The sequence below is a fragment of the Hyla sarda genome, chromosome 3 (genome assembly GCF_029499605.1).
Source record: "Hyla sarda isolate aHylSar1 chromosome 3, aHylSar1.hap1, whole genome shotgun sequence".
In the NCBI taxonomy this organism is placed as follows: domain Eukaryota; kingdom Metazoa; phylum Chordata; class Amphibia; order Anura; family Hylidae; genus Hyla; species Hyla sarda.
This window is the reverse complement of record NC_079191.1, coordinates 248,534,727-248,562,033: the sequence shown is the minus strand read 5'-3', so window position 1 is coordinate 248,562,033 and position 27,307 is coordinate 248,534,727. Positions and strand designations below refer to the sequence as shown.

Sequence of the window (27,307 nt, the reverse complement as noted above, 5' to 3'; positions counted from 1 at the left end):
CAAGTGGGAGCAGATGTGAGGCATCGTTTGTGACAAGAAGGACCCCAATTCTTGATCTCCCCGGTGGTCCAGTCAAGGGTAGGAGAATGACGTTGGAGCCATGGCAGGCCGAGGAGGACTTCAGAGGTGCAGTTGGGCAGAACAAAAAATTCAATTTTTTCGTGATGCAGTCCAATGCTCATAAGCAGGAGTTCTGTGCGGTAACGCACAGTGCAGTCCAATTTTACTCCGTTGACAGAAGAAATGTAGAGACGGGTAGAGACGGGTCACTGGGATGCTGAACCTATTAACAAAAGAGGCCAAAATAAAATTTCCCGCAGAACCAGAGTCCAAGAAGGCTACAGCTGAGAAGGAGGAGTTGGCAGAAGGAGAAATCCGCACGGGCACAATGAGACGTGGAGAAGCAGACTTCACACCAAGAGACGCCACTCCCACGTGAGATGGGTGCGTGCGTTTCCCAGACGCAGAGGACGAATAGGGCAATCCACTAGGAAATGTTCGGGACTAGCGCAGTACAGACATAAATTTTTATCTCTGCTGCGAGTCCTCTCTTCATGGGTCAGGCGAGACCAATCCACTTGCATAGCCTCCTCGGCGGGAGGCACAGGGGTAGATTGCAAAGGATACTGGGAGAGAGGTGCCCAGAGATCAAGGTCCTTTTCCTGGCGGAGCTCCTGGTGTCTTTCAGAAAAACGCGTGTCAGTGCGGGTGGCCAAATGGATAAGTTCATGCAGGTTGGCAGGAATTTCTTGTGCGGCCAGCACATCCTTGATGTTACTGGATAAGCCTTTTCTGAAGGTCGCGCAGAGGGCCTCATTGTTCCAAGATAATTCAGAGGCGAGGGTACGAAATTGGATGGCATATTTGCCCACAGAAGAATCTCGAGCGGGCGCGTCCCGCTATGCGAATCGCATCCCCGTCGCCAGTGTCAGTGCAGCGCTCCCGGTCAGCGGGTCTGACCGGGGCGCTGCAGAGAGGGGAACGCCGCGAGCGCTTCGGGGAGGAGCAGGGACCCGGAGCGCTCGGCGTAACAGTGGCAGCATGAGGAGACCATATAGTGGCTCACTTACCCAGCCTTGAGTTAGCGGCAGCAAGAGCAGACCATATAGTGGCCGAATGAGACAGCCTGGAGCTGGCATCAGCATGATGAGAACATATGGTGGCAGTATGAGATAACCTGGAGGTGGCATCAGCAGCATCAGGAGTCCTGAATATGACCCGGTGACATAGTGGGGCGGTGGGTGGCAATACCAGTACCTGGAGGCAAAGGTGGGTGAAAAAAGGAGAACTTGGCATCAGATGTGTGGCATCAGGTGGGTGGCAGAATCAGAATAGTAGCTGAGGCAGGTAGGCAGAAGAAAATGGTCTCTTTTGTAAAAGTGTTAGTGTTTACAAGTAAGAATTGAGGATATGCATTACATAAAACTTAACTTTTAATAATATTAGGATAAAATATATGTACCCAACATTTTTTCAAAATCAAACAAAAGCAAAGGTGTGCAAAAAACACCATGTGCCACCTACACCATCAAGTATTGATGTGATGCAAATACCTCTAAAAGGTGGAAGGGAACAGCGTACAGTGGGGCAAAAAAGTATTTAGTCAGCCACCAATTGTACAAGTTCTCCCACTTTAAAATATGAGAGAGGCCTGTAATTTTCATCATAGGTATACCTCAACTATGAGAGACCTAATAGGGGAAATAATACAGGAAATCACATACAGAATTTCTAATTATTTAATTGGTAAATTCCTCAATAAAATAAGTACTTGGTCACCTACAAACAAGCAAGATTTCTGGCTCTCACAGACCTGTAACTTCTTCTTTAAGAGTCTCCTCTGTCCTCCACTCGTTACCTGTATTAATGGCACTTGTTTGAACTTGTTATCAGTATAAAAGACACCTGTCCACAACCTCAAACAGTCACACTCCAAACTGCACTATGGCCAAGACCAAAGAGCTGTCGAAGGACACCAGAAACAAAATTGTAGACCTGCACAAGGCTGTGAAGACTGAATCTGCAATAGACAAGCAGCATGGTGTGAAGAAATCAACTGAGGGAGCAATTATTAGAAAATGGAAAACCTGCAAGACCACTGATAATCTCCCTAAATCTGGGGCTCCATGCAAGATCTCACCCTGTGGTATCAAAATGATCACAAGAACGGTGAACAAAAATCCCAGAACCAGATGGGGGACCTAGTGAATGACCTGAAGAGAGCTGGGACCAAAGTAACAAAGGCTACCATCAGTAACACACTATGCCGCCAGGGACTCAAATCATGCAGTGCAAGACGTGTCCCCCTGCTTAAGCCAGTACAAGTCTGAGCCCGTCTGAAGTTTGCTAGAGAGCATTTGGATGATCCAGAAGTGGATTGGGAGAATGTCATATGGTCAGATAAAACCAAATTAGAACTTTTTGGTAAAAACTCAACTTGTCGGGTTTAGAGGAGAAAGAATGCTGAGTTGGCTCCAAAGAACACCATACCTACAGTGAAGCATGGGGGTGGAAACATCCTGCTTTGGGGCTGCTTTCAGCAAGGGGACCAGGACAACTGATCCGTGTAAAGGAAAAAATGAATGGGGCCATATATCGTGAGATTTTGAGTGAATACCTCCTTCCATCAGCAAGAACATTGAAGATGAAATGTGGCTGGGTCTTTCAGCATGACAATGACCCCAAACACACCGCCCGGGCAACGAAGGAGTGGCTTCATAAGAAGCATTTCAAGGTCCTGGAGTGGCCTAGCCAGTCTCCAGATCTCAACCCCATAGAAAACCTTTGGAGGGAGTTGAAAGTCTGTGTTGCCCAGCGACAGCCCCAAAACATCACTGCTCTAGAGGAGATCTGCATGGAGGAATGGGCCAAAATATCAGCAAGAGTGTGTGAAAACCTTGTGAAGACTTACAGAAATGTTTGACCTCTGTCATTGCCAACAAAGGGTATATAACAAAGTATTGAGATGAACTTTTGTTATTGACCAAATACTTATTTTCCACCATAATTTGCAAATACATTCTTTAAAAATCAGACAATCTGATTTTTATGGATTTTTTTTCTCATTCTCATATGATGAAAATTACAGGCCTCTCTCATCTTTTTAAGTAGTGGGAGAACTTGCACAATTGGTGCAAGGCCCTACTCTCGCATTATTGATTCCCTTCTTGGAAAGTGTTACTCTCCCTAAAAAGGTCAGCCCCACACAGGAACCTCTCCCCATTTCCACCTGCAAACACTGCCATTTCCCAGGGTTTTTAGGTGGAAATAGGGATTGGTTCCTGTGTGGGGCCGCCCTTTTTAAGACGAGTAACACTTTTCTCGAAAAGGTGGACGGGAACAACGTATTGTCCATTTGTAGCAGGTGGGGGTAAAAAATTCCCCAAAGGCCCTACTCTCGCCCTATTCATTCCCTTCTTAGCTAAAAAACGTGGCCCCACACAGGAAACTCGCCCTATTTCCACCTAAAAACCCTGTGAAATGGCAGTGTTGGAAATAGGGAGAGGTTCCTGTGTGGGGCCGCCCTTTTTAGTAACACTTGCCAAGAGGGGAATTAATATTGCAAGAGTAGGGCCTTACAGGGGAAGTTTTTACCCACACCTGTTACAATGGACCATACGTTGTTCCCTTCCACCTTTTAGAGGTCTTTGCATCACATCAATACTTGGTGGTGTAGGTGGCAAATAGGGTTTTTTTTGCACACCTTTCCTTTTGTTTGATTTCAAAAAAAGTTTGGGTACATATATTTTATCCTAAGAAAAATTAAGTTTTAGCAAATGCATATCCTCAATACTTACTTGTGGTCTGATGCCGAGGAATGTCTGTAACTGGGGAGCGGAACCTTAAAAATGTTTTGCACTATACATATTTGTGAAGTGTTGGTGTGGCAACATGGTCAATCTACTCTGATGAATCAGGCATTGGTGGGTGGAAATCCTGGCTGATCCATGCCTGATTCATCTTCACAAAGGTCAATCTCTCCTCATTTTTCGTGGCCCTGCCGCACTAAACACTCACTCTGATGGCACACTACTGGCCGGGCAGGACAGCTTTTCCAGGGCAAACTCTGTTATTTGCGGCCACAAATCAAGTTTGGCTGCCCAGAAGTCCAACGGATCTTCAAGGTATGCCACCACCTTCTGGTTCAGGTCCTGCTTCAGGTCTACCTGCTGCTGATGACTTGCTTCACTATGTGGGTGAAGAAAGTTACTCATCAGCGACTGTAGACTCAATCTGCTGCTGATGGAGCTGGTACTGCTCCTGCCACCCCACCCCTCCCCAGCAGCTGGCAGTGGAAGGTGAGCGCAGAGGGCCCCCCCCCCCCCCCTCCCGAGTCAGACCTGCGAGAGGATGGACGATGGCGCAGATAGGCATCGGCCAACTGACTACGTAGGATGTCTCTGTAGTAGGTCAGTTTGTCCTCCCTCTCAGTGGGTGTAAAAAAGGCCCCCATAGTGTGCCAGTAGTGAGGGTCCAATAAGGTGGAGATCCAGAAGTCATCCCGCTGCCGAATGGTGACAATTTGGTGATCACTATGCAAGCAAGTGAGCATGTATCGTGCCATTTGTGCAAGTGATTCGGAGGGACTCCTTGGTTCCATCTCCACTGCATACTGCCACGATGTGTCTGGGTCCTCTGTCTCACCTTCTTTATAACCTTCTAGCTCCTCTAGCTGCTCCTGCTCCTCCTCTCCTGTCAGATGACTAGAAAAACCACCCATCTCGCGAAACCTAAACTGTGCTCCACTGTGCCCCTCCAGCTCCTCCTCCAGTTCATTCCCCACAGGGCTCATCTGGCTGTGAGATGTAGGCGCCACATCTCCAGTGCCCTGACCAGCCATCGTTTCCAACATGTGTTGTAGTAAATGAAGCAGTGGGATGACATCGTTCATCCCGTAATCCTGGCAACTGACTAATAATTTGTGATCCAAACACTACACGACAGGTAATACCAGGTACTGCTATTCACTAACATCTCTCCCGCTAGGCTTCTCTGGTGCAATAACCTTCCCGGTGCTCACATGTAACACTCCAAGTCATATTCCATACAAGAAAATGAAAAAATGGAGCACTCACCAGGTCTTTCAGGAACAGCAAACTTCTTTAATGCATATTTGTTTGGCAGCATTCCAACATGTGGGGAAGTGGATTGGGCCCCGTGGCGTCTAGTCTGGATATTGACTTGGATTTTTTGGTGAGTAATTGCTGATGCCTGTTTTCTTTACAATTTGTAAGTTCTATTCTCTCAAGTGCAGCACATTTCAGGGACTTTGTGGATCCACCATGTATTTCCATGACGTGGGCAATGAATCTAGTAGCTCCTACTCGGGTTTTAAGGAATTTGAAGTGTTCCCTTATCCGGTGAAAAAATGGGCGTATTGTTTTTCCAACTTAAAAGTGCCCAGTAGTCACCGAAAATTGCGTACACCACAAAGTCTGATTTACATGTTATGAACTGATTAACTCTTACCATATATCCTCCTAGTTTCAGTTCTTTGGACTTAGATTAGAATTGTGACCACAGAAGGAGCACGACCCGCACGCATAATTGCCTGTAGGCCTCTGTTTATATTAAAAGACAGAAAAAAGAAGATTAAAAGACAAGAAAAAAACTGAAAAAATGTTTTCCTTAAAACCGGAGTAGGAGCTACTAGATTCATTGCCCACGTCACGGAAATACATGGCGAATACACAAATTCGCTGAAATTTGCTGCACTTGAGAGAATAGAACTAACAAATTCTAAAGAAAACAGGCATCAGCAATTACTCACCAAAGAATCCAGGTCGATATCCAGACTAGACGCTACGGGGCCCAACCCTCTCCCCCACCCCATTCCATCTGTCCGCTCTCCCGCACATGCTGGAACGCTGCCAAATAAATATGCATTAAAGAAGTTTGCTGTTCCTGAAAGACCCGGTGAGTGCTCCATTCTTTCATTTTCTTGTATGGAATATGACTAATAATGTGGCTTCCTCAAAGGGCAGGTGTCACTTATGAGCTGCCACTGGTTGACATTGAAGTTACACAGGGGAGTCCCCCTATCCGCTTGAATCATCAAGAAATCGGTGATGGCTTTTCTCTATTCGTATAGTTGGTTCAACATATGGAGGGTGGAATTCCAACATGTGGAAGCATTGCAAATCAGAATTGACACTGACACTGCTGACACTGCAGCTCAAGGAGGGTGTGCTTTGTGGTATACGAGTGGCTGAAGTGCATGCAAAGTTTCCTTCCCATTGTAAGGATGTCTTGCAGATGGGGGGGAAGGCTTCAGGAACCGCTTGACAACCAGATTGAACACGTGTGCCATGCAGGGCGCATGTCTCTGGCTTCCTCGTCACATCGCAGACAAGATGTTCTTCCCGTTGTCGGTCACCATGGTTCCCATTTCCAGTTTTCGTGGAGTAAGCCATGCTACAATTTCTTGATGAATGACGTTTAGCAGTTCCTCCCCTGGAGGCAAACCATGTGAAGAACAGCGTGACACCGCCGTGCCCTGAGACTTGTCCGTGCAGTGGAGGCTGAGGACATGGTGGAGGATAAGGAGGTGGAGTCGCACACTGTCACAGGACCAACTACCTGAGAGCGTGAATGCAGAAGTGGTGTGACCTGTCCAAGCTGCTGTTGTGGCTGTGCAGGAACTACATTTACTCAGTGGCCCGTAAAGGACATGTATTGTCTCTGACCATAGTTACAGCTCCACACGTCGGCGCTGCTGTGCACTTTGGTGCAAACCGACAGGCTCAAGGACTGGCCCACCTTCTGTTCCACAAGGGCTGGTACTGCCTACTTCGCAAAGAAATCACAAAGAAATGATACCGGGAGCTCAGGCCTCTCGTTGCGACTCCTGCTGCCACTCACCCCTAGTCTGCTGTGGCCTCTGCTTGATGAATTAGGGCCCCTGCCACTCCTCTGTGCACGTCCTAGCACTTCTCTACTGACATACTTAGTGCGTATATGAGGGGAGTACAATACGCTCCACTACGTTTGAAATAGTATTTGTCTACAACACCAGCAGGTGTGTACTTTTGGCTGGCCTTTCACAGTATCTAGGCCCTTAAGACTTTAACAGGAACAAAATGGAACACCACTTAGATGTATGTATGTGGTATGCACTTATGAGGGGAAGACAATATGCTCCAGTACACTTAAAACAGTATTTGTCTACAACACCAGCAGGTGTGTACTTTTGCCTGGCCTTTCACAGTATCAGTATGCTTTTCTGTGCAACACACACTGCTGTCTGTCCCTCTCTCTGTAATAGAACAGGCAGTATGACTAGATACACTAGATGGCTACATACCAGGCACCAGAAGCAAGGATTACAGTGTCACGTGCATAACAGCTAACAGGTACTGTGAACAATTTTTAAAGGAAATCTGTCACCTGCACGAACCCATCGGTACCAACAGGTAGGGCAGGTGACACTGATGACAACGGTACTTACCTTGTCGCGTTCCGTGCAGGGGATCTCCAGTAATCTTCTCCATTAAGCTTCAGCTCTGGCCCAGCTTGGGGCACGGGCGGAGCTCAGTGAAGTCACCGCTTCTGCGGGACCCAGCAGAGAGCAGCAGCGGCTGGGGACATGCGCAGAGCTTAGGGTGCATTCACACCACATTTTTGCAATACAGTTCCCATATACGTTTTCAATGTGAAAACCGTACGGAACCGTATTGAAAACCGTATGCATTGACTCGCCATTGAAAACTGTATGCCAAAAGATGCATCAGGTTGTGTCAGTTTTGCATCTTGTACCGTTTTGTCAGGTTTTTTTTTTCCCTGTACCCAAAACCGTAGTCTACCACGGTTTTTGGTCCGGGTGAAAAACTGTATTAAACTGTATATGTTTTTTTTAACATGGGAGTCAATGGGACCCGTACAGAACCGTATGTGCATACGGTTCCATCCGGTTTTCACCATACTTTTTTTTGACTTTGCAGGGTTTGTGTCAGCCTTCCTTCTGAGATGTTTTCTAAATATCAAAGAGAGCCTTCCAGATGGTTGTATAGCTGAACATAATCGCCAAGTGTGTGTCATTGTGCAGTGGCTTACAGTCTACCCATGCAGACATAGGAAAAAAAATAGAAACGCCATGCAGATTTCTTTTTTAGGCTGGGTTCACACTACGTTTTCTCCCATACGGGAGCGCATACGGCAGGGGGGAGCTAAAAGCTCGCGCTCCCGTATGTCACCGTATGCGCTCCCGTATGTCATTCATTTCAATGAGCCGACCGGAGTGAAACGTTCGGTCCGGTCGGCTCATTTTTGCGCCGTATGCGCTTTTACAACCGGACCTAAAACTGTGGTCAACCACGGTTTTAGGTCTTGTTGTAAAAGCGCATACGGCGCAAAAATGAGCCGACCGGACCGAACGTTTCACTCCGGTCGGCTCATTGAAATGAATGACATACGGGAGCGCATACGGTGACATACGGGAGCGCGAGCTTTTAGCTCCCCCCTGCCGTATGCGCTCCCGTATGGGAGAAAACGTAGTGTGAACCCAGCCTAACCCAGTACTCCAGTGCTACAAGTTAAACATGCTAACCAACAACCCTAGTGTTACACTATTTTAGTATGAGGATCCATAGGATACATAAGGCACTCTAAGTGTTCATTAAGTTTGATTTATTTCTAATGTGACTGTTGTCTATTGGCACACTTAGTATTGTCTTTCTTTCCTTCTCCCCCTTTTTTGATCCCTTGTCTTGTACCCTACTCCTGTTCATCTTTTAGGTCCTGTTATTTTGCTAAATGATCTAATGTAAAGAAGTAAATGAGCAGCAGTTCAGGCAAACGGATACCCCCCTAATCATACGCAGTGAATCCTCTCCAAAAAATTTACAATGCAATTTTGGGTCAGCTCAAAAAAGGTTTTTCTGTTTAGAATAGAATAAACCTATATTCAAACAGAAAATGAAATACAATGTCAGCCTGTTGACAACCCTGTACATTGTACCTGTTCACTTTAAACATGTATTGAGGGTAGAAACCAGTACAGTTTGCATCTTAGCTATCTCCTCTGAATGCAACATCTTATTGCCTATTAGAGCATGGAAAAAAACAACAGGTTTGACCATTTATGTATGTTATGAAGCATTTTACTGAGACACATATGTTTACAGGGGTGTTCTAGTTTTTATGTTTTAAAGTGGAATTCCATTGCAGGAAATGTTTCTGAAACTGGTCAGGGTGCTTTAAAAGTGTGTACTTACCTGCATTTATCCCCTGCAATTGTAACAAAGACCATTCCCTGCTGCTTCCTGCTTCCTCTGACATGTAGACTCGGCAGGAGATGCCTGTTCAGCCAGACACTATGTTACCTGCAAGGGGCGACACCTCAGAGGAAGCGGAGAACATCAGGGATCAGATGCTGTGGAAATGAAAGAGGTGGGGGATTGGAGCATGTAAGTAAGCATTGTTGTTTTTTTAAAACACCCTGACTAAAAGTATTGAAAAAAATGTTTCTGCTCTGAAATACTACTTTAACAAATGTCCTATACATTTATGTACAATTCTGCTTGCAGACTTTATACCTGGTAAATTGTCTCTGTGTAAAAGAAAATGTTATTCCTAGATTACACCTGTGTAATGCATCCATCGAATAACATAATAGGCTTAAAAATGGCATATATTATTTGACTCTCACATGTCATGTGACCTGCATTCAGTTAACACTGTCCAGATATCTAACAGCCAAAGATGAAATCTAAAAAGAAGGAAAGAAACTATCTTCAGGTGCAGAATTCCAAGGAATCCAGATGTAATGTCTATAGAAATTCCATTATGTGGGTTGGCCCAGGAGACCAATGGTCCCTTCAGTCAGCAGAACAGCAGGGATGAAAGGAGTTGGACCGCTACTAAGGGTCTATTCACATGATGGAATTTCTGCAAGCGGAATTCCGCCTCAAATGAAAGCCCAATACATTTCTATAGGATTCCGCACTCCTGTTTACACTTCGGAATTTACGCTTGCAGAATTCTGCTAGTGCTAGTCTAAAAGACTCAGAAACCCCATTTAGATCCAATGTTGAAAATCAGTAATATCAGTTATGTCTAAAATATGCCTGAAAGGAAATCTGTCAGCTCTACTTGCAGACACTGTTGGGTATGAAAGCAAACTTTACCTTTCCTGGAACTGATAGTAACTTTCTTATTTGTCAGTCAAGTGTCAAGGAGGCAGCAGGAAATTTACAGAGTGGAAAACGTACAGAGCCCTGTAAGTCAGTCTAGGAGGGGCAAGGAGGCATGCCAGGCTGTGACACTTGAACAGCTTGATTCTGCCTCCTTGACACGTAGCTGAGAAATAAAAAGGCACTTATACAGTATATGTTTGGCAACCGCCATCTGCTCCAGGAAATGCAGTTTGCTTTTATACCTTATCAGCTATTCAATTGTGTCTGCAACAAATACAGCTGACAGATTCCCTCTAAAATGTCTTCAGTTGAGAGAACCTCCAAAAAATAAAACCTGCAGTCACTGAAAATCCGCAACTATACTGATCATTAAGAGGGGAAAAAGTAATAAACATTATTAGAACTAGATGGGCCGAATGGTTCTTATCTGCCGACACATTCTATGTTTCTAAGAACGGTACATCTAGCAACGGTTTCCAGACAGCCCGAGTAACAATAGTTATCTCTTTAAAAGCCTGCATATCAGCTTAGATCCCTCTGGGAAAGATCTTTATAAAGTAATGATCCAGGAGGGCACTGAAGGGGAAACTATTATGTGTAGCATAAAGCGAGAACCTGAAAAGACACTCTTATGAGTATGAAGCAGCCTTGGCAATAGGACCTGGCATGTAAATATTTTAACAATTAAAATACCGCACTCCATTATGAACTCTCAACTACATTCTATCTAAAGCATGCCACCTGGCAAAGCTGGGGTGCAACAAGCATCAGGATGTGGGTGGTGGCAGCTTTCCCAGCAGGATTCTTTTCCCTGGCAGTAGCAGAGAACTGTTAATAATGTTGATATCTGTTTTCTATTTATCTGCTCAATATTTTTTGAGTTTCCTATAATTTATGTGGGATGCGGATTTGTCATTTTTTTATTATGGGTTATACATTCCAACAAAAGAGACATGTATTTATTTAGGGGTCCAAGTAGAAAGAGTATCCTGACATGGACATAGGTGTCAGCAGAGAGCACTGTGGTCAGACAGAAAAGAAATGAAAAAAGAAAAGAACTTCCTCTGCAGCATACAGCAGCTTATATGCAGGGTTAAGATTTTTTAATAGAAGTAACTTACAAATCTGTTTAACTTTCTGGCACCAGTTGATTTAAAAAAAAAATTTTCATCGGTGTTCCCCTTTAAGCCAAAAAACCTATGCCATCATTTTGGCACATTTTTTTGCTCCCTTCATCACATTTGGGGCACACCCCTTTATGCAACGGTCTCTTGTAGAGCACAGTGCACATCTTCATTCTATTTTCACTATTTTGTCCAATGAAACATACCCCAGTTTTTGTGTTTCTGTCTATGTTTAGTACATCCTAAAGTAGATCTATTTTGACATAATATTGTACTATGCAGAGTGACTTATATGAGATGCTATTATTATAAAGAATTAGCTTCAGCATAGAAATGTATTGCCTAATACTAAAATGTATAACATTAATGGATGGATGAATTATAGAATCTAATATTTCAATGGATTTTATAATCTCTTTATATATAAAATGATGAGGTGTTAAAGTAGCTTACAGGTGTTAAAGGGCAGAGAACATAACACTTAGAACAGAATAAGAAGACTTCTGGAGCACCTTTCTCATTTAGGAGAAGAAAACTTTTTAAATGCTTTTAGGGCAATACGTTATATGCCTGCTGTATACTAATAAGAATGTAGTTTTGTTTTAGTTTATCTGTTAGTTGTTAGTCTTTGTACATAAACCTGTGTTTTGTCACTTACAGTCTTTTCATGGATATACGGTAGTTCTTGCTGATTCAGAGTGGCAGATGCATATGTCATTGCTTGGCTTGGCTTAAAGAAGCAATCCAGGTTGTTGTGGTTTTTTTTCTAAAATTTAATGAAGTATAATAGGACAGTGATTAGTTTTTAAGTAAGTTATAATGAAAAAAAAGTTGTTTCTAATGACAGTAATGCTTCAACTAAATTCAGTCTATCCTAGGGCAAGTAATGTTAATACATTACTTCCACTTCTGTTGATAAAGTATAGTAACCAAATATTGAAATCATCACACTTAACAATTTCATGGCTTTCTTTATGCTTTCTTTAGTGATTCATTTTTCATTATACAAAATGGATCCACAGATCTCCAGTATAACCAACGTTAAAGAATACAAAAAGGAATATCACCCATAGTGTTCACTTGATGCCCGTCTAGTGAGCACTATGGGTGATATTCATTTTTGTATTCTTTAACGTTGGTTATACTAGAGATCTGTGGATCCATTTTGTATAATGAATAATGAATCACTAAAGAAAGCATAAAGAAATCCATGAAACTTTTAAAGGAGTATTCCAGGAAAAAAATCAACTGGCTCCAGAAAGTTAAAAAGATTTGTAAATTACTTCTATTAAAAAAACTTAATCCTTTCAATAATTATGAGCTGCTGAAGTTGAGTTGTTGTTTTCTGGCTGGCAACAGTGCTCTCTGCTGACATCTCTGCTTGTCTCGGGAACTGCACAGAGTAAATGAGGTTTGCTATGGGGATTTGCTTCTAAACTAGGCGGTTCCCGAGACAGGTGTCATCAGAGAGCACTTAGACAGAAAAGAACAACTCATCTTCATCAGCTCATAAGTACTGAAAGGATTACGATTTTTTCATAGAAGTAATAAACAAATCTGTTTAACTTTCTGGAGCCTGTTGATATATAAAAAACAGTTTTTTTTCTGGATAACCCCTTTAAGTGTTATGATTTCAATATTTGGTTGCCTTGGATATGGAATTGAGCCTCCATTTTTGGATTACACTTTCACCCTAGTGCGACGTAAGGTTCATCTCTATTTCTCATATGGTAAAGTATAATAGTTTGTTTCACCAGTGTGTAATCCCAGGTTTTTTTGCTATCATGGCCACCTCCATGCCCTTCTTCTTAGTAGCAGAAGTGGTTACTTATATGTGCCAGTGCTGAATCACATCCTAGCTGGAATCCTACAACTTCTAGACTACCTCAGAGCCCCGGATGCAAAAATGGGTCACTTCTTGAATTAGTGCGCTTAGCTGGGATACGTACTGTAACTGTAGCATAACTAAAGTCAGGGACTCCAAACTGGCCTCAGGTTAACACAGTGACTCATGTAGCAGTCAGTCAAACAGAGTCTACATCACATGATACAGCAGTCAGGATCATGAATCAAGGTACTGAAAATCATTCAAGAAAAAAAAATTACATAAAAGACATACTTTATACTGTAGAGAGGGTGAGTGTGTTACATGAGAAAAAAATAAACAACTGAACAAAAAAATTCTTCATTAATCCTTACACTTCCCATAATTACTTTTATGTATAAAATAAAATAAATTAGACATTTGCATTTCAAAATGTAAGATTTTGCCCACACCAAATAAATACATGCAAATGAAATGTTTAAGATCTCATATACTAAATTGTGAAATTCTTGCTTCGTTGACATAGATTTGCCGCCTTCAAGACTTGGTAAAAAAAAGTGAGCAAGGACTTGGGTCAGCAGAGTGTCACATCACAAGTCTTAAGGATGCCCAAGACAGGCTTCAGAATGAGTTGGACGTAACAAGAGAGCGACTTAGGGAGACAAGTGATTCATTGTTTGCTGTTCAGGTAACTTCTTAAGATATTGTACACATTGTAAGTCTGACTGCTTTTGGATCCATTCAGCGTAAGAGTCTATTCAGTACAGCCAAAAAATTGGAAATGATCTCTAACTGCATCTTATTGAATCCTCTGAATGTACAAAAAGAAAATTGGTTAGCCTTGGGTGGGTGGATAGTTGATAAGAAGATAAAGCAAATGATACATGTCTTAAAAGAGTTACAAAATAGCATTTTGCTTATAAGAAGCTCAAGTGTTATGGAGGCCGTGCTGAGCTGCTACGTGCATGCCTCTACCCTCTCCCCCCTGCTTGCTCGTCTTCCAGCACTGATCCCTGTAAATAAATCCTGCACGGTAGTGAGAGGTGGAAGAGGGAGGAGGCAAAAAATCTACGTCAATCTATGCTCAGGAACGCCTCTTTGACACTTACGCTTTGAACATGATATAGAGCTGATATAAAATCCAATATTGCTGTACTCCTTGTTATTATTTTTTATTTCAAAATGTTCACCATAACAAAACAGACAAAGGCCTATATCTTTAGAATGAAAAGGAGAATGATCAGTGAACTCTGTACTTCTCTAACATCTAATTTATCAGTACATGCAATTTTTATGCTTTGAGGGGTAATCCTCTTCAAATACTCCTGATTTAATAGATGCCTTAAATCTCTTTAAGTCAATCTCTTTTATTGGATCATCTTTTTTTATTGATCATATTTATAATACTGGATGAAATCATGAATAACGGAAACTAACTTTTAAAGGCATCCTTTCTTTTTGTGGGGAAGCTGTGGGAGGTGGCATTTGTGACCCTTTTATATTCTAGTCTTATACTATGTAGTTCTATGTACATTTTCCATGTTCTCCAGTCCTGGGTGAGTTTTTCCATCCCATTAATAATTTGTAGTTTATCTTAATCTAGAATCTTCTGATTCAAGCAGGAAAGGGGTAGTATGTGTTGATAGGAAATAGCAGGAACAGAAGTCTAGCTGACTGCTTCATTACATCTGTATTAGCTTGCATAAAGATCATTAGATCCTGTTTGTTATTTGTCCCAAAGGAACTAAAAACATCTTGCTAACAAGCCCAGAGAATCCTTCAACTAGCATTATGCTAATCATGTGCTTGCAGAATAACCAAAGAGTTTTGGATCTGGAATATTGAATAGTCACAGCATGAACCAGTACAGGGCTTTTTTCTCAATTCTCAATTTTTTTTTATAATTAAACCCATTAACAGTAGTAATAATAATAATAAAATAGAAAATATGTCTGTAATGATTATCACTGATAACCTAGCAATCTCGAGTTTAATATCCCCATGCCCTTTCACTTAAAGCCTGAAAATCCCCACTACTACCTACTTTCACTTCCACTTCTTCTGTACAGGATTGAACATATTTCATTGGTCAAGATACTTTAGATGTTAAGGCCTATGTATGTGTGTGTAGGTGTGTATATATTGTGACAGTGTGGCAAGGAAAGGGTGTATTTCCCTAGCTGATCCTGGAGGAACCTCCACCTGGGCCCTAATCAATGAGGCAGCAGAGAGGGGAAATACAGTCATGACTGTAAATGTTGGCACCCCTGACATTTTTCAAGAAAATTAAGTATTTCTCACAGAAATAGATTGCAGTAACACATGTTTTGCTATACACATGTTTATTCCCTGTGTGTGTATTGGAAGTAAACCAAAAAAGGGAAGAAAAAAAGCTACAAAAATGGGCTGGACAAAATTATTGGCACCCTTAACTTAATATTTGGTTGCACACCCTTTGGAAAAAATAACTGAAATCAGTCACTTCCTATAACCATCAATAAGCTTCTTACACCTCTCAGCCGCAATGTTGGACCACTCTTCCTTTGCAAACTGCTCCAGGTCTCTCTTATTGGAAGGGCGACCTTTTCCCAGCAGCAATTTTAAGATCACTCCACAGATGTTCAATGGGATTTAGGTCTGGACTCATTGCTGGCCACTTCAGAACTCTCCAGCGCTTTGCTGCCATCCATTTCTGGGTGCTTTTTGACGTATGTTTGGGGTCATTGTCCTGCTGGAAGACCCAAGAGCTCGGACGCAAACTCAGCTTTCTGACACAGGGCTGTACAGTGCGACCCAAAATCCGTTGGTAATCCTCAGATTTCATAATGCCTTGCACACATTCAAGGCACCCAGTGCCAGAGGCAGAAAAACAACCCCAAAACATAATTGAACCTCCATCATATATCACTGTAGGTACTGTGTTCTTTACTTTTTAATCCTCATTCCATTGTCGGTAAACAGTAGAATGATGCGCTTTACCAAAAAGCTCTATCTTGGTCTCATCTGTCCAAAAGATGTTTTCCCAGAAGGATTTTGGCTTACTCAAGTTAATTTTGGCAAAATGTAGTCTTGCTTTTTTATGTCTCTGTGTCAGCAGTGGGGACCTCCTGGGTTTCCTGCCATAGCGTTTCATTTCATTTAACCCCTTAAGGACTGAGCCCTTTTTCACCTTAAGGACTGAGACATTTTTTGCAATTCTGAACACTGTCACTTTATGCATTAAAGGACAACTGTAGTCGAACACTTTTATATATTCCCGTGCCCGGGCCTCAAAAATAAACAAAATAAACTTATACATACCTTCCTACAAACCCCCGTTGGTCCGGCACAGGCCTCACGGTCCGGCAGTGCTAACCTCATTCCACTTCCTGGGGATGGGGACGCTGCAGAGCCGGCCAGATCTCCTTACATGACAGTGGGCTCAGCTTATCACCGGTCGGGGCGGGACATCGCTTCAGCCGGTGATACGCCGCTGGCTCTGCAGCGTCCCCATCCCCAGGAAGTGGAATGAGGTTAGCACTGCCGGACCGTGAGGCCTGTGCCAGACCAACGGGGGCTCGTAGGAAGGTATGTATAAATTTATTTTGTTTATTTTTGAGGCCCGGGCACGGAAATATATAAAAGTGTTCGACTACAGTTGTCCTTTAATAACTCTGGGATGCTTTTACCGATTATTCTGATTCCGAGAGAGTTTTTTTCAAGACATATTCTACTTTATGTTAGTGGTAAATTTTCATCGATACTTGCATCGTTTCTTGGTGAAAAAAGTATAGCTGCAATTTTCAAAATTTTCACGAAAATTTCAAAATCTGAATTTTTCAGGGGCCAGTTAAGTTTGAACTGGATTTGAGGGGCCTTTCTGTGAGAAATACCCCATAAATGACCCTCAATGGTTGAGGTTCTGATGTAAAATAAAAAAAATAAAAACGACAAGTGACCACAATTTTGAAACTACACCCCTCAAGGAAGGTAACAAAAAATGTTACACCAAAATGCTGGAGTTACCCAATTTTTTTCATTTTCACAAGGGGAAATTGGAGAAATTGGGTTACAAATTTTGGAGGGCTTTTTCTCCTGACTATGGAAACACATCCACATATGGGGTAACGTGCAGGGCGGGCGCACAACAAGGCTCAGAAGTCATAGAGGTCCGTTTGCATTTGAGGCCTATGGCATATCAGTAGCTGATGGTTACATTCAGAGGAAAATACAAAAATGAAACACCCACATGTGACACCATTACAGAAAGTACCCACCCTGAGGAATGGATGTGCGGCTAAAGAGGACATTTTGAATGCACGGGTGTTTCCTAAATTTATTTTCCAGGAATGGATGAAGGGTAGCTTTTGAAAATTGCAATTTTCAACCTATACTTTGCTTCATCTTCCTGGCAATAACTAACACGTGACTCTGAATTGTCGCCTGGAAATACGACAGAGCCCATGAGCGAGAATTCTTTGCATTTGAGGCCGATGTATCTTACGGACCTAACAGTTACATACATTCAGATGAAAATACAAGAAAGGAACACCCACATGTGAGCCTATTACAAACAGTACACTCGCTAGGAAAGGTGTATAGCGGTGAAGTGGACATTTGGAACAGACGGGTGTTCCCTAAATTTATTTTCCAGGAATGGATGAAGTGTACTATGGGGGGGGGGGGGTGAAAATTGCAATTTTAATACTGATATGCCAATTCCCAGAATGATGACCCAGAGCATAGCCGAAAGTAAAAATGATGCCCGCCCCAAACCCTATGCTCTGAATCATCATTCTGGGAATGTGATGTATGTTACCTCAAATGCGCACCCCGCCCAGATGGGGGGAGAGCGCTGTGTATTTGAGGCAACTGCAAACCCCCAATGCTGTTGACTCTGTGTCCCATGACCCCTTTTGGGGGGGGGGGGGAAGATATCAGGGGTATTGGGAAAGAGGTTTTGGGATTATTTTTTTTTTGGGGGGGGTGTTTTGGTTTTAAAACTTGGAAGACAATGTACTCTGGACTGGTACATTGGAGTCGAATTCTGGGGAATTAAAATTAGGGAAAAGGATTAAAAATGTAGTGCTCCATGGAAGTGTGATACTCCCTGAAGCAGTTTTTAATGCAGAGGCCCGGATGATCGGGGCAAGTGTCACACTGAGTGGTGGTGTCCTTCCGAATCCCCCACCTGTGACACACTCATTTTTTCTGGGATTGTCCCTTCTTTCCAGTGGGGGGGACCTCACCTGGAAAGTGTTGGCCGGGGACGATCCAGGAGCCCACAGTTCCAGAGGTGCTCCAAAGACCACCAAAGATGAGGGCCTTTAGAACTACCTCTTGAAACTGCAGGAATGTCCCTGTGTTGCCAGCGTACTGGGACAGTAGAAAAGAGTTGTACATGGCAACCTGTACCGTGTAGTCCGCAACTTTTTTGTACCATGTCCGTGTTTTCCGCATGGCATCATATGGCTTGAGGACTTGCTCAGAAAGATCAACTTCCCCCATATACTGATTGTAGTCCAGAATACAATCCGGCTTTAAGACCCGTCCCGCGGTACCTTGCACAGAGACAGGGGTGCTGCCGTTCCCATGAATTGTGGTAAGCATAAGGACATCCCTCTTGTCCTTATACCTGACCAGCAACAGGTTTTCTTAGGAAAAAGCACGGGACTCACCCCAGGGGATAGGAGTTTGTAGGGGATGGGGCAGAAGGCCTCTGATTCTTCCGGACTGTCCCACAAGCGACCTGGAGGCGAGAGGCAAGGGATGTGAACAGAGGGATACTAGTATAAAAGTTATCCACGTAAAGGTGGTAACCTTTATCTAGCAATGGGTGCAAAAGGCCCCAAATGATTTTCCCGCTAATACCCAGAGTGGGGGGACATTCTGGGGGTTCAATACGGGAATCTCGGCCCTCATACACCATAAACTTGCAAGTGTACCCTGAGGTACTCTCCCAAAGTTAAAACATCTTCACGCCATACCATGCTCGCCTGTTAGGGATGTATTGCCGAAAGCGGAGTCTCCCCTTAAAGCTGATGAGAGTTTCATCAATAGCAACCTCCGCCTGGGACATAGGCCTCCCAAAATTTGGCCCCGAAGTGATTGATGACCGGCATGATTTTATACAGGAGGTCATACGCGGGATCACTTCGGGGGAGACATGCCGCATTATCAGCATAATGCAAACATTTCCGAATGGCCTTGAACCGGGGACGTGTCATGGCCATACTGTGGCAAAGGACGTCCCCACTCCAGTTTTGCCGGACACTGGGGTTTTCAACTAGAATCAGCGCAGAAGTCAGTGGGGAGTCTGGCCACACAGTGGCTCATGGCACGTACACAGACCCCCACACAAAAAAAAACTGAAAAAAATAAATAAATATTAAAACCCGAAAAAAGCACCCACCTGAAAAAAAAATCCTAATCAGTGATAAACCACTGACAGCGGTGGGGCAGGCCGCACACACAGGTATGGTCCTTCCACACAGCACAGGCCTGCTACTGGTGGCACGGACCGGCTATAGGTGCAAAAAATAAAATACCCAAGACACTTTAATCCCCAAAAAAGCGCCTTCACCACAAAAAAACGCTGATCATTACTACGGGACTGATCAGCGGTGGGTGGGCTTTAGCTAATGGTGGGGGACCACTCTTTTATAGCTAAGAGGGCCCGCCACACAATTAACAAAAAAAAAAAAAGGTCTGCACCCCCAAAAAGCTGGGGGCACACCGCAGCAACCCTGTAGGGCCAGGGTCACGCAGCTAAAGGTGCTACGGACCCACGGACACCTACAAACAGTCCGCCAAAAAAAAAATTTTTTTTTTAACCCCTAACTGTCCCTACCTAACCTAATGCTTTCCCTGACTGCTTTCTGTGCCAAGAGGCCACAGAAAGGGGGCAAGGAGGCACTTTGTTACACTTTTTTGTGTATGAGGGGGGAGATGGCAGCACGGAACTCTGTCCTGCACACCGGATCTCTGTGAAATGGTGGGCAGAACGGAGCAGCGTGCTCCTGCACCCACCTCCCCCCTCCCCATACTGCAGTGATTGGTGCGGTCACTACGGCCGCCCAATCACTGCTGTACTGGGGGGTGGCAACAGTGCCGCCCCCCAGTACTGTACAGATGATGATTGGTGGTGTATATTACACCACCGATCATCTTCATGATCCGGGTCATTGGGTCACACGTGACCCAGATGACCCGGTACCGCCGCAGACCGCCGGTTAGTATTTGCCGGCGATCTACGGCCAATATGGGGGATCCTGAGCACACTGCCGGGCGATATGCTGCGATATCCCGGTGACCTGCGGGGACGGGAATTCCCACGGGCGTATCCATACACCCTCAGTCCTTAAGGACTATTAAACAGGGGCATATGGACATCCTTAAGGGGTTAAATTTTGACATATAGTTCGCACTGACGCTCCCTGAGCCTGCAGGACAGCTTGAATAACTTTGGAACTTGTTTGGGGCTGCTTATCCACCATTCGGACTATCCTGCTTTGATACCTTTCATCAATTTTTCTCTTCCATCCACGCCCAGGGAGATTAACTACAGTGTCATGGGTTGTAAACTTCTTGATAATGTTGCGCACTGTGGACAAAGGCAAATCTAGATAAACTTGTAACCTTGAGATTGTTGATATTTTTCCACAATTTTGGTTCTCAAGTCCTCAGACAGACAGTTCTATTCTCCTCTTTCTGTTGTCCATGCTTAGTGTGGCGCACACAGACGCACAATGCAAAGACTAAGACTTCTCTTCTTTTTATCTGCTTTCAGGTGTGATTTTTATATTTCCCACACCTATTACTTGCACCAGGTGATTTTGCCACAATTTTGAAAGGGTGCCAATAATTTTGTCCAGCCCATTTTTGGAGTTTGGTGTGACATTACATCCAATTTGCTTTTTTTTCCTCCCTTTTTTAGTTTAGTTCCAATACACACAAGGGGAATAAACATGTGTATAGCAAAACATGTGTTACTGCAATCCTTTTCTGTGAGAAATTCTTCATTTTCTTGAAAAAAAATTCAGGGGTGCCAACATTTATGGCCATGACTGTAATACATTTTTTATTTATTTATTTGTTTAAATAAGTAGTTTATAAGATGCAGTTGTCCTTCATATCACTACTATGGATGTCCAGTTTGGGTAGCTTCACTGACGTAAAAAGTTTGAAAGTAACTCTGTTTGGCCTGTTTGTATAGGAAAAATATAAGCCACTTATTTAGTTTTGCCAGGGAAAGTATATTATTGATAAGAATATGTCACTTACATATAGTACCATTTTGCCCCTAAATGCTTATCTGTGAAGTCCCACCTCTTTATTGCCCTGTTTTTTATTTTATTTTTTTTATTTTTTTTTTGTGGTCTGAGACAACAGTAAAATAAAAATATTTGCACTACAGCACTTTCGGTTGTGGGTCCATTGCAGAAAACCTCTCCTGCTCTGGACAGTTCCTGACACGGACAGAGGTGTCAGCAGAGAGCACTGTTATCAGACTGGAAAGAACTTCACACATTTCTCTGTAGTATACATCAGCTAATAAGTTCTAGAAGGGTTAAGATTTTTAAATAGAAGTGATTTACAAATCTGACTTTCTGGCACCAGGTGATTTGAATTTTTTTTTTCCCACTGGAGTTCCCTTTTAAAGGCTGAAGAAAAATATCCAGGAGTATTCCGTTAAGTATACAGTACACAGAAATAGGCTCCAATTTTTCATCTTTACTCATATGCTACCATTCCACAGCATTTCTTTTACAAATTTCCCGCTACGGCATAACAACAACAATTGATCTTGTAGAAAACAAAACAGTAAATACATTAGTAATAATGTATGTATTGATGTTCCTGGAACGTATTAATTTAATATGTTTTATAACATGTTTTAGGCCACCTTCACCAGTGTCAGCTGGGATACCTTTGGAAAGGTATCCTGGCATATACCAATGACAGGGCCCAAAAAAGGGATGGGAATGGAGCCTATTTAACATATATACACAACATTATGTATGTTGCATGCAGTATGGACACTAATAAGACTATACAATTAATAAAGTAAAATACTCTCTGAAAGGAGAGTGTTACAATAAATTTTTGCCTGGATAGATCAGCCAAACACTGGCTTACCTGAGTGTAAACTGCCATGACTTAAAGCCTTCTTCCTTTTCCAACCTAACCACTTGTTCAAAACACTAAATGTTCTGTTTGCTGAACTACTGTTCTTTTTATTAGCTATTGTAGCTATCTGGGATGAATTAATTGAGGCTAAATTGTATATGTCTCATCATTTAATGCTGAGATAGTTTCAGTAGGAAATGAAGTAGAAAGCTCAAGTATAAAAACCTGTATTGGATGGAGGTTTCTATAATAAAGTAAATTGTAAAATATCCTTAAAGGAGTACTGCAGTGGTAAATAACTTTTCCCCTATATGCAGGATAGGGGATAAAAGTTTGATTGCAGGGGGTCCGACTGCTGAGACCCTCTGTAATTCAGTACAGTAGAGATGGACAGGTCTTCTAAACAAGAGAGGCCAAGAAATTATGATTATAAATAGGGACCCCCTATCTTTTCACCCCAAAATCCCCAATAGAGTATATAGCAATAGTTAAAAAAAATATATAAAAATAAAAAACAGAGAGTATAGTCATGTATGGTAATCAATAATTACATAAAGAGGGCAATTACATTTTAGGTTAATAAAGTGAAAGTTTTAAGATTGGAATACTGGAAGGCTTCAATAGGACCCATGTGCATCCATTCGAAAAGCTATAAGAAGCTAAAATAAAGAGTGGTAAGAATATGGTGAAATGAGAAATGTTTTTATTTGATAGTTTATTTTTATTGCATTTTTGTTTTTTGTTTTTCTGTGTGTTCTACCCAGGATAGATTGTTAATAAAATAAAAATTGTGGTATGTGATTTGATTCCTGGCTCTGTCAATACTTCAACATCTTCACATGGATATGTTATTCATTTCTAAAGGGTGAGCTAGAAAAAGAGAGACATCAACATGAAACTGTAATTTGTACCATGCGAGAAGAGGAAAGATTGAAAATTGAAAAAGTTGCTCGTGATCTAGAACTAAAATGGACTGAATCCCTCAGGTACAGTATGTTATTAAATTATAGGAAATTTATGAAAACGTGTTACTTTTGTAAATCTTATGAATATAAATTTATGTTTGTTGCCCACTTAAGGCAAGAATGTAGCAAGTTACGGGAAGAGCTGAGGGTGCAGCATGAGGAGGACAAGAAGTCTGCTATGTCCCAACTACTGCAGCTTAAGGAGCGGGAAATACATACTGCTAAGGACACCTGGCAAAAGAAAGTGGAGGATCTTCTCGACCAGGTACAGAGATTGGTATCTAGGTCTTATACAAAGAATCTTAAAGATTTCTAGCCAATACTAATATTTCCAATTGTAAAACTTATCCTGCTTGGCCATAGATGTCACTTATTACATTAATGGATAGAGGAAAAAACACAGTGGTTTTTGTATATACACACATGTACACACGTCATTTAAAGACAGAAAAATCCACAATGCTCCCTGAAGTAAATTGAAAGTGACAAAAGTAATAAAGAATTAAAATTTCCTGAAAACTGTTGAAAATCTGAATTGTGGTTTGACAGAATAATTGTGAAAAAACAAACTAATGAAACTGTCCTGGACAACAATGATGGTACCCAGGGCCCAAGTCCTGCAGGAACACATGATAAGTGAGTCCCTGCACTTTTTCCACAGCAGGAACACAGTTCCCATTAGCAGGAGTCCTGAAGGACTCCAGCCCTTGAGAGGAAATCTTGGGTGAGTTCCCACACTTTTTTTCCCCCAGGAGTTGACCTATGATGATACCCCTAGAAAAGATAGGAAATATTTTGATAATAGGGACATGTTAGACTAAGGTGTGTCCTGCAATTAGTGTCACATGTGTCCCAAACTTGAAATTAGTCTGACAATTTATAGGTTAATAATACTTACTATGCTGTTTAGTGTCATGGTGGGTACCGCATTAAAGATTGACCACAGAAAGTCAATGAAACAGTTGTCTCAGGAGATAAGAAAGAAAACTATAGACAGGCATGATAAATTTAAAAGCTATAAGACATCCCCAAACAGCTTGAAGTTTTTGGGACTACAGTTGCACATATTATTCAGAAGTTTAAGGTCCACTGAACTGTAGCCAACCTCCCTGGATGTTTCTGCAAGAGAAGAATTGATGACAAATGGAAGGGACGGATAATTTGAAGTGTAACCAAAGAGCCCAAAACAAGTTCTAAGAGATTAGAGGTGAATTTCAAGGCCAAACTACATCAGTGTCAGATTGCACCATCCATCGCTGTTTGTGCCAATGTGGACTTGATGTAAGATGACCAAGGATGACATCACTGTTTAAAGCAAATCATAAAGCTAGACAGTAATTTGCCAAAATGCATATTGACAAGCCACAGTTCCTGGGAAAATGTCCATTGGACAGATGAAACAAAACTGGAGCTTTTTGACAAGTCACATCAGCTCTATGTTTGCATATGCAAAATGAAGCATACAAAGAAACTTACACTGTACCTACTGGAAGTGGCTTGATAATGCTCTGGGGCTGCTGTGCTGCATCTGGCACAGGATGTCTTGAATCTGTTAACCCCTTAAGGACTCAGGGTTTTTCCGTTTTTGCACGTTCATTTTTTTTTTTCCTCCTCACCTTTTAAAAATCATAACCCTTTCAATTTTGCACCTACAGACCCATATGAGGGTTTTTTTTTTCTGTCACCAATTCTACTTTGTAATGTCATCAGTCATTTTACCCAAAGATCTACATTTTGTAAATTTTGGGGGCTTCCATTTCTACACAGTGCATTTTTCGGTAAAAATGACACCTTATCTTTATTCTGTAGGTCCATATAATTAAAATAATATCCTACTTATATAGGTTTTATTTCGTCTTACTTCGGGAAAAAATCATAACTACATGCACAAAAATTAATATGTTTAAAAATGTCCTCTTCTGACTCCTATAACTTTTTTATTTTTCTGCATATGGGGCTTCAATCGCTTTTTAGACATTTTTATGGTATAAAAAGTGACCAAAAATACGCTATTTTGGTTTTTTTTTACGTGTATGCCATTAACCGTGCGGCTTAATTAATGATATATTTTTATAGTTCGGACATTTACGCACGCGGCGATACCACATGTTTTATATTTATTTTTATTTACATTGGGTTTTTTTTAAATGGGAAAAGGGGGTGATTCAAACTTTTATTATGGAAGTGGTTAAATCACGTTTGTTAACTTGTTTAAAATACAATACACTGATCTTTCACACTGATCAATGCTATGCCATAGCATTGCATTGGTCAGCGTTATCGGCGGTTAATTGCACAGGCTTGGAGCAATCAATCGCCGATCAGACGTGGAGGAGGCAGGTAAGGGGACCCTCCTCGTGTGTCCTAGCTGATCGGAACACCGCGGTTTCAGAGAGGTGGTCCCGATCAGCCCGAATGAGCAGCTGGGAATGTTTTTTTTTTTTTTTAAATCTTAGATGCGGCAATCAACTTTGATCGCAGCGACTAAAGGGTTAATACCGGACATGACCGCGATCGGTGATGTCCGGTATTAGCCCCGGGTCCTGGCTACCATTAGTCACCAGGACCAACCCACCACGTGACCCTGCGTTATATCGCGGGAGCAGGCGCAAGACGCACAGGTATGCCCTGTGTCCTTAAGATGTTAAAGGGGTATTCCAGTGAAAAACTACAGTGATAAACTATTTTTTTCATATCAACTGGCTCCAGAAAGTTAAACAAATTTGTAAATTACTTCTATTAAAAAATCTTAATCCTCCCATTACTTATAAGCTGCTGGACAACAGTGCTCTCTGCTGACACCTCTGTCTCAGGAACTGTCAAGAGTAGAAGCAAATTCCCATAGCAAACCTCTCCTGCTCTGGACATTTCCTGAAACAGACAGAGGTGACAGCAGAGAGCACTGTTGTCAGACAGAAAAGAACAACTCAACTTCAGTAGCTGATAAGTTCTGGAAGGATTAAGATTTTTTTTTATAGAAGTAATTTACAAATCTGTTTAACTTTCTGGAGCCAGTTGATATGAAAAAAAAACACTTTTTACCGGAATACCCCTTTAAGGTAACAGCGAAATCTCAAGACTATCAAGGCATTCTGGAGTGAAATAAAGGCACCCTTCACATCTAAGACAGATGGAGCAGTTTGCGTTATGGGCAGTGGGCTACAATACCTGTAGACAAGCACAGAATTTTCAGTAAGAGATACAGAAATTGTTTGGTTGTAGTGACTGCTTCAAAAGGTTGTACAACAAAATATAAGTATAGGTACCATTATTTTTGTCCTGGCTAGTCTCATTATTTAGTTTTTCATAAAGATTTTGTTAAACCACAATTTAAAGGGGTACTCTGGTGGAAAACAAATTTTAAAAAATCCATCGGTGCCACAAAGTTAAACAGATGGGTAAATTAGTTCTATTTAAAAAGTTTAATCCTTCCAGTACTTATCAGCTGCTGTATACTACAGAGGATGTTGAGTTGTTCTTTTCTGTCTGACCACAGTGCTCTCTGCTGACACCTTTATCCATATCAGGAACTGTCCAGAGCCGGAGAGGTCTGCTATGAGGATTTGCTTGTACTATGGACAGTTCCTGACATGGACAGCTGTGTCAGCAGAGAGTACTGTGGTCAGACTGAAAATAATTCCAGAAAGAAATACAACTTCATGTGGAGCATACAGCAGCTGATAAGTACTGGAAGGATTAAGATTTTTAAATAGAAGTAATTTATAAATCTTTTTAACTTTCTGGCACCAATTTTGTCCACATCTGTATTGGCCTCTATTTATTTAAGTTCCCGGTGTCCCTTCTATCCCTTCTTGTTTACAATACATAATTCCTGGCTCCACCAATCACCTCTCTTACATATTATATAGTTCCACAGTAAAAGTCTGTTCCTATGTGACTGCACCTGCTGTTTTAATGTTCTACTGGCATCATACAGATGCAATGAAAGCACCACAGTGGCACTGTAAGATAAGCAGTAAAGTTTCTTCCTATCTATCTCTAAAAGCGTTTGAGAGAAATCGCCTATCATTAGTCTTATAGGACCTCAGAGAAAATGGTCTTTTAATTGGTGAGTGCGGTTCAATATTTATTATGAAGAAACTTAGATGTGCGAGGATGACATGCTTGCTTAATCTTTTATGTCTTAGAATG

General features: G+C 42.0%; 1 protein-coding gene across 6 annotated transcripts in view; it reads left to right on the top strand.

The window, feature by feature from the left end:
• The window catches only part of FAM184A (family with sequence similarity 184 member A), a 282,305-nt gene that overhangs the window by 212,239 nt on the left and 42,759 nt on the right, over positions 1–27,307 (top strand). For all 6 annotated transcript variants that reach the window (XM_056566444.1, XM_056566439.1, XM_056566442.1 and 3 more), the window contains 3 exons: positions 13,609–13,770; positions 23,055–23,176; positions 23,270–23,420. In XM_056566444.1, the coding sequence (XP_056422419.1) occupies positions 13,609–13,770; positions 23,055–23,176; positions 23,270–23,420 (435 nt within the window). The remainder of the gene's footprint in view (positions 1–13,608; positions 13,771–23,054; positions 23,177–23,269; positions 23,421–27,307) is intronic.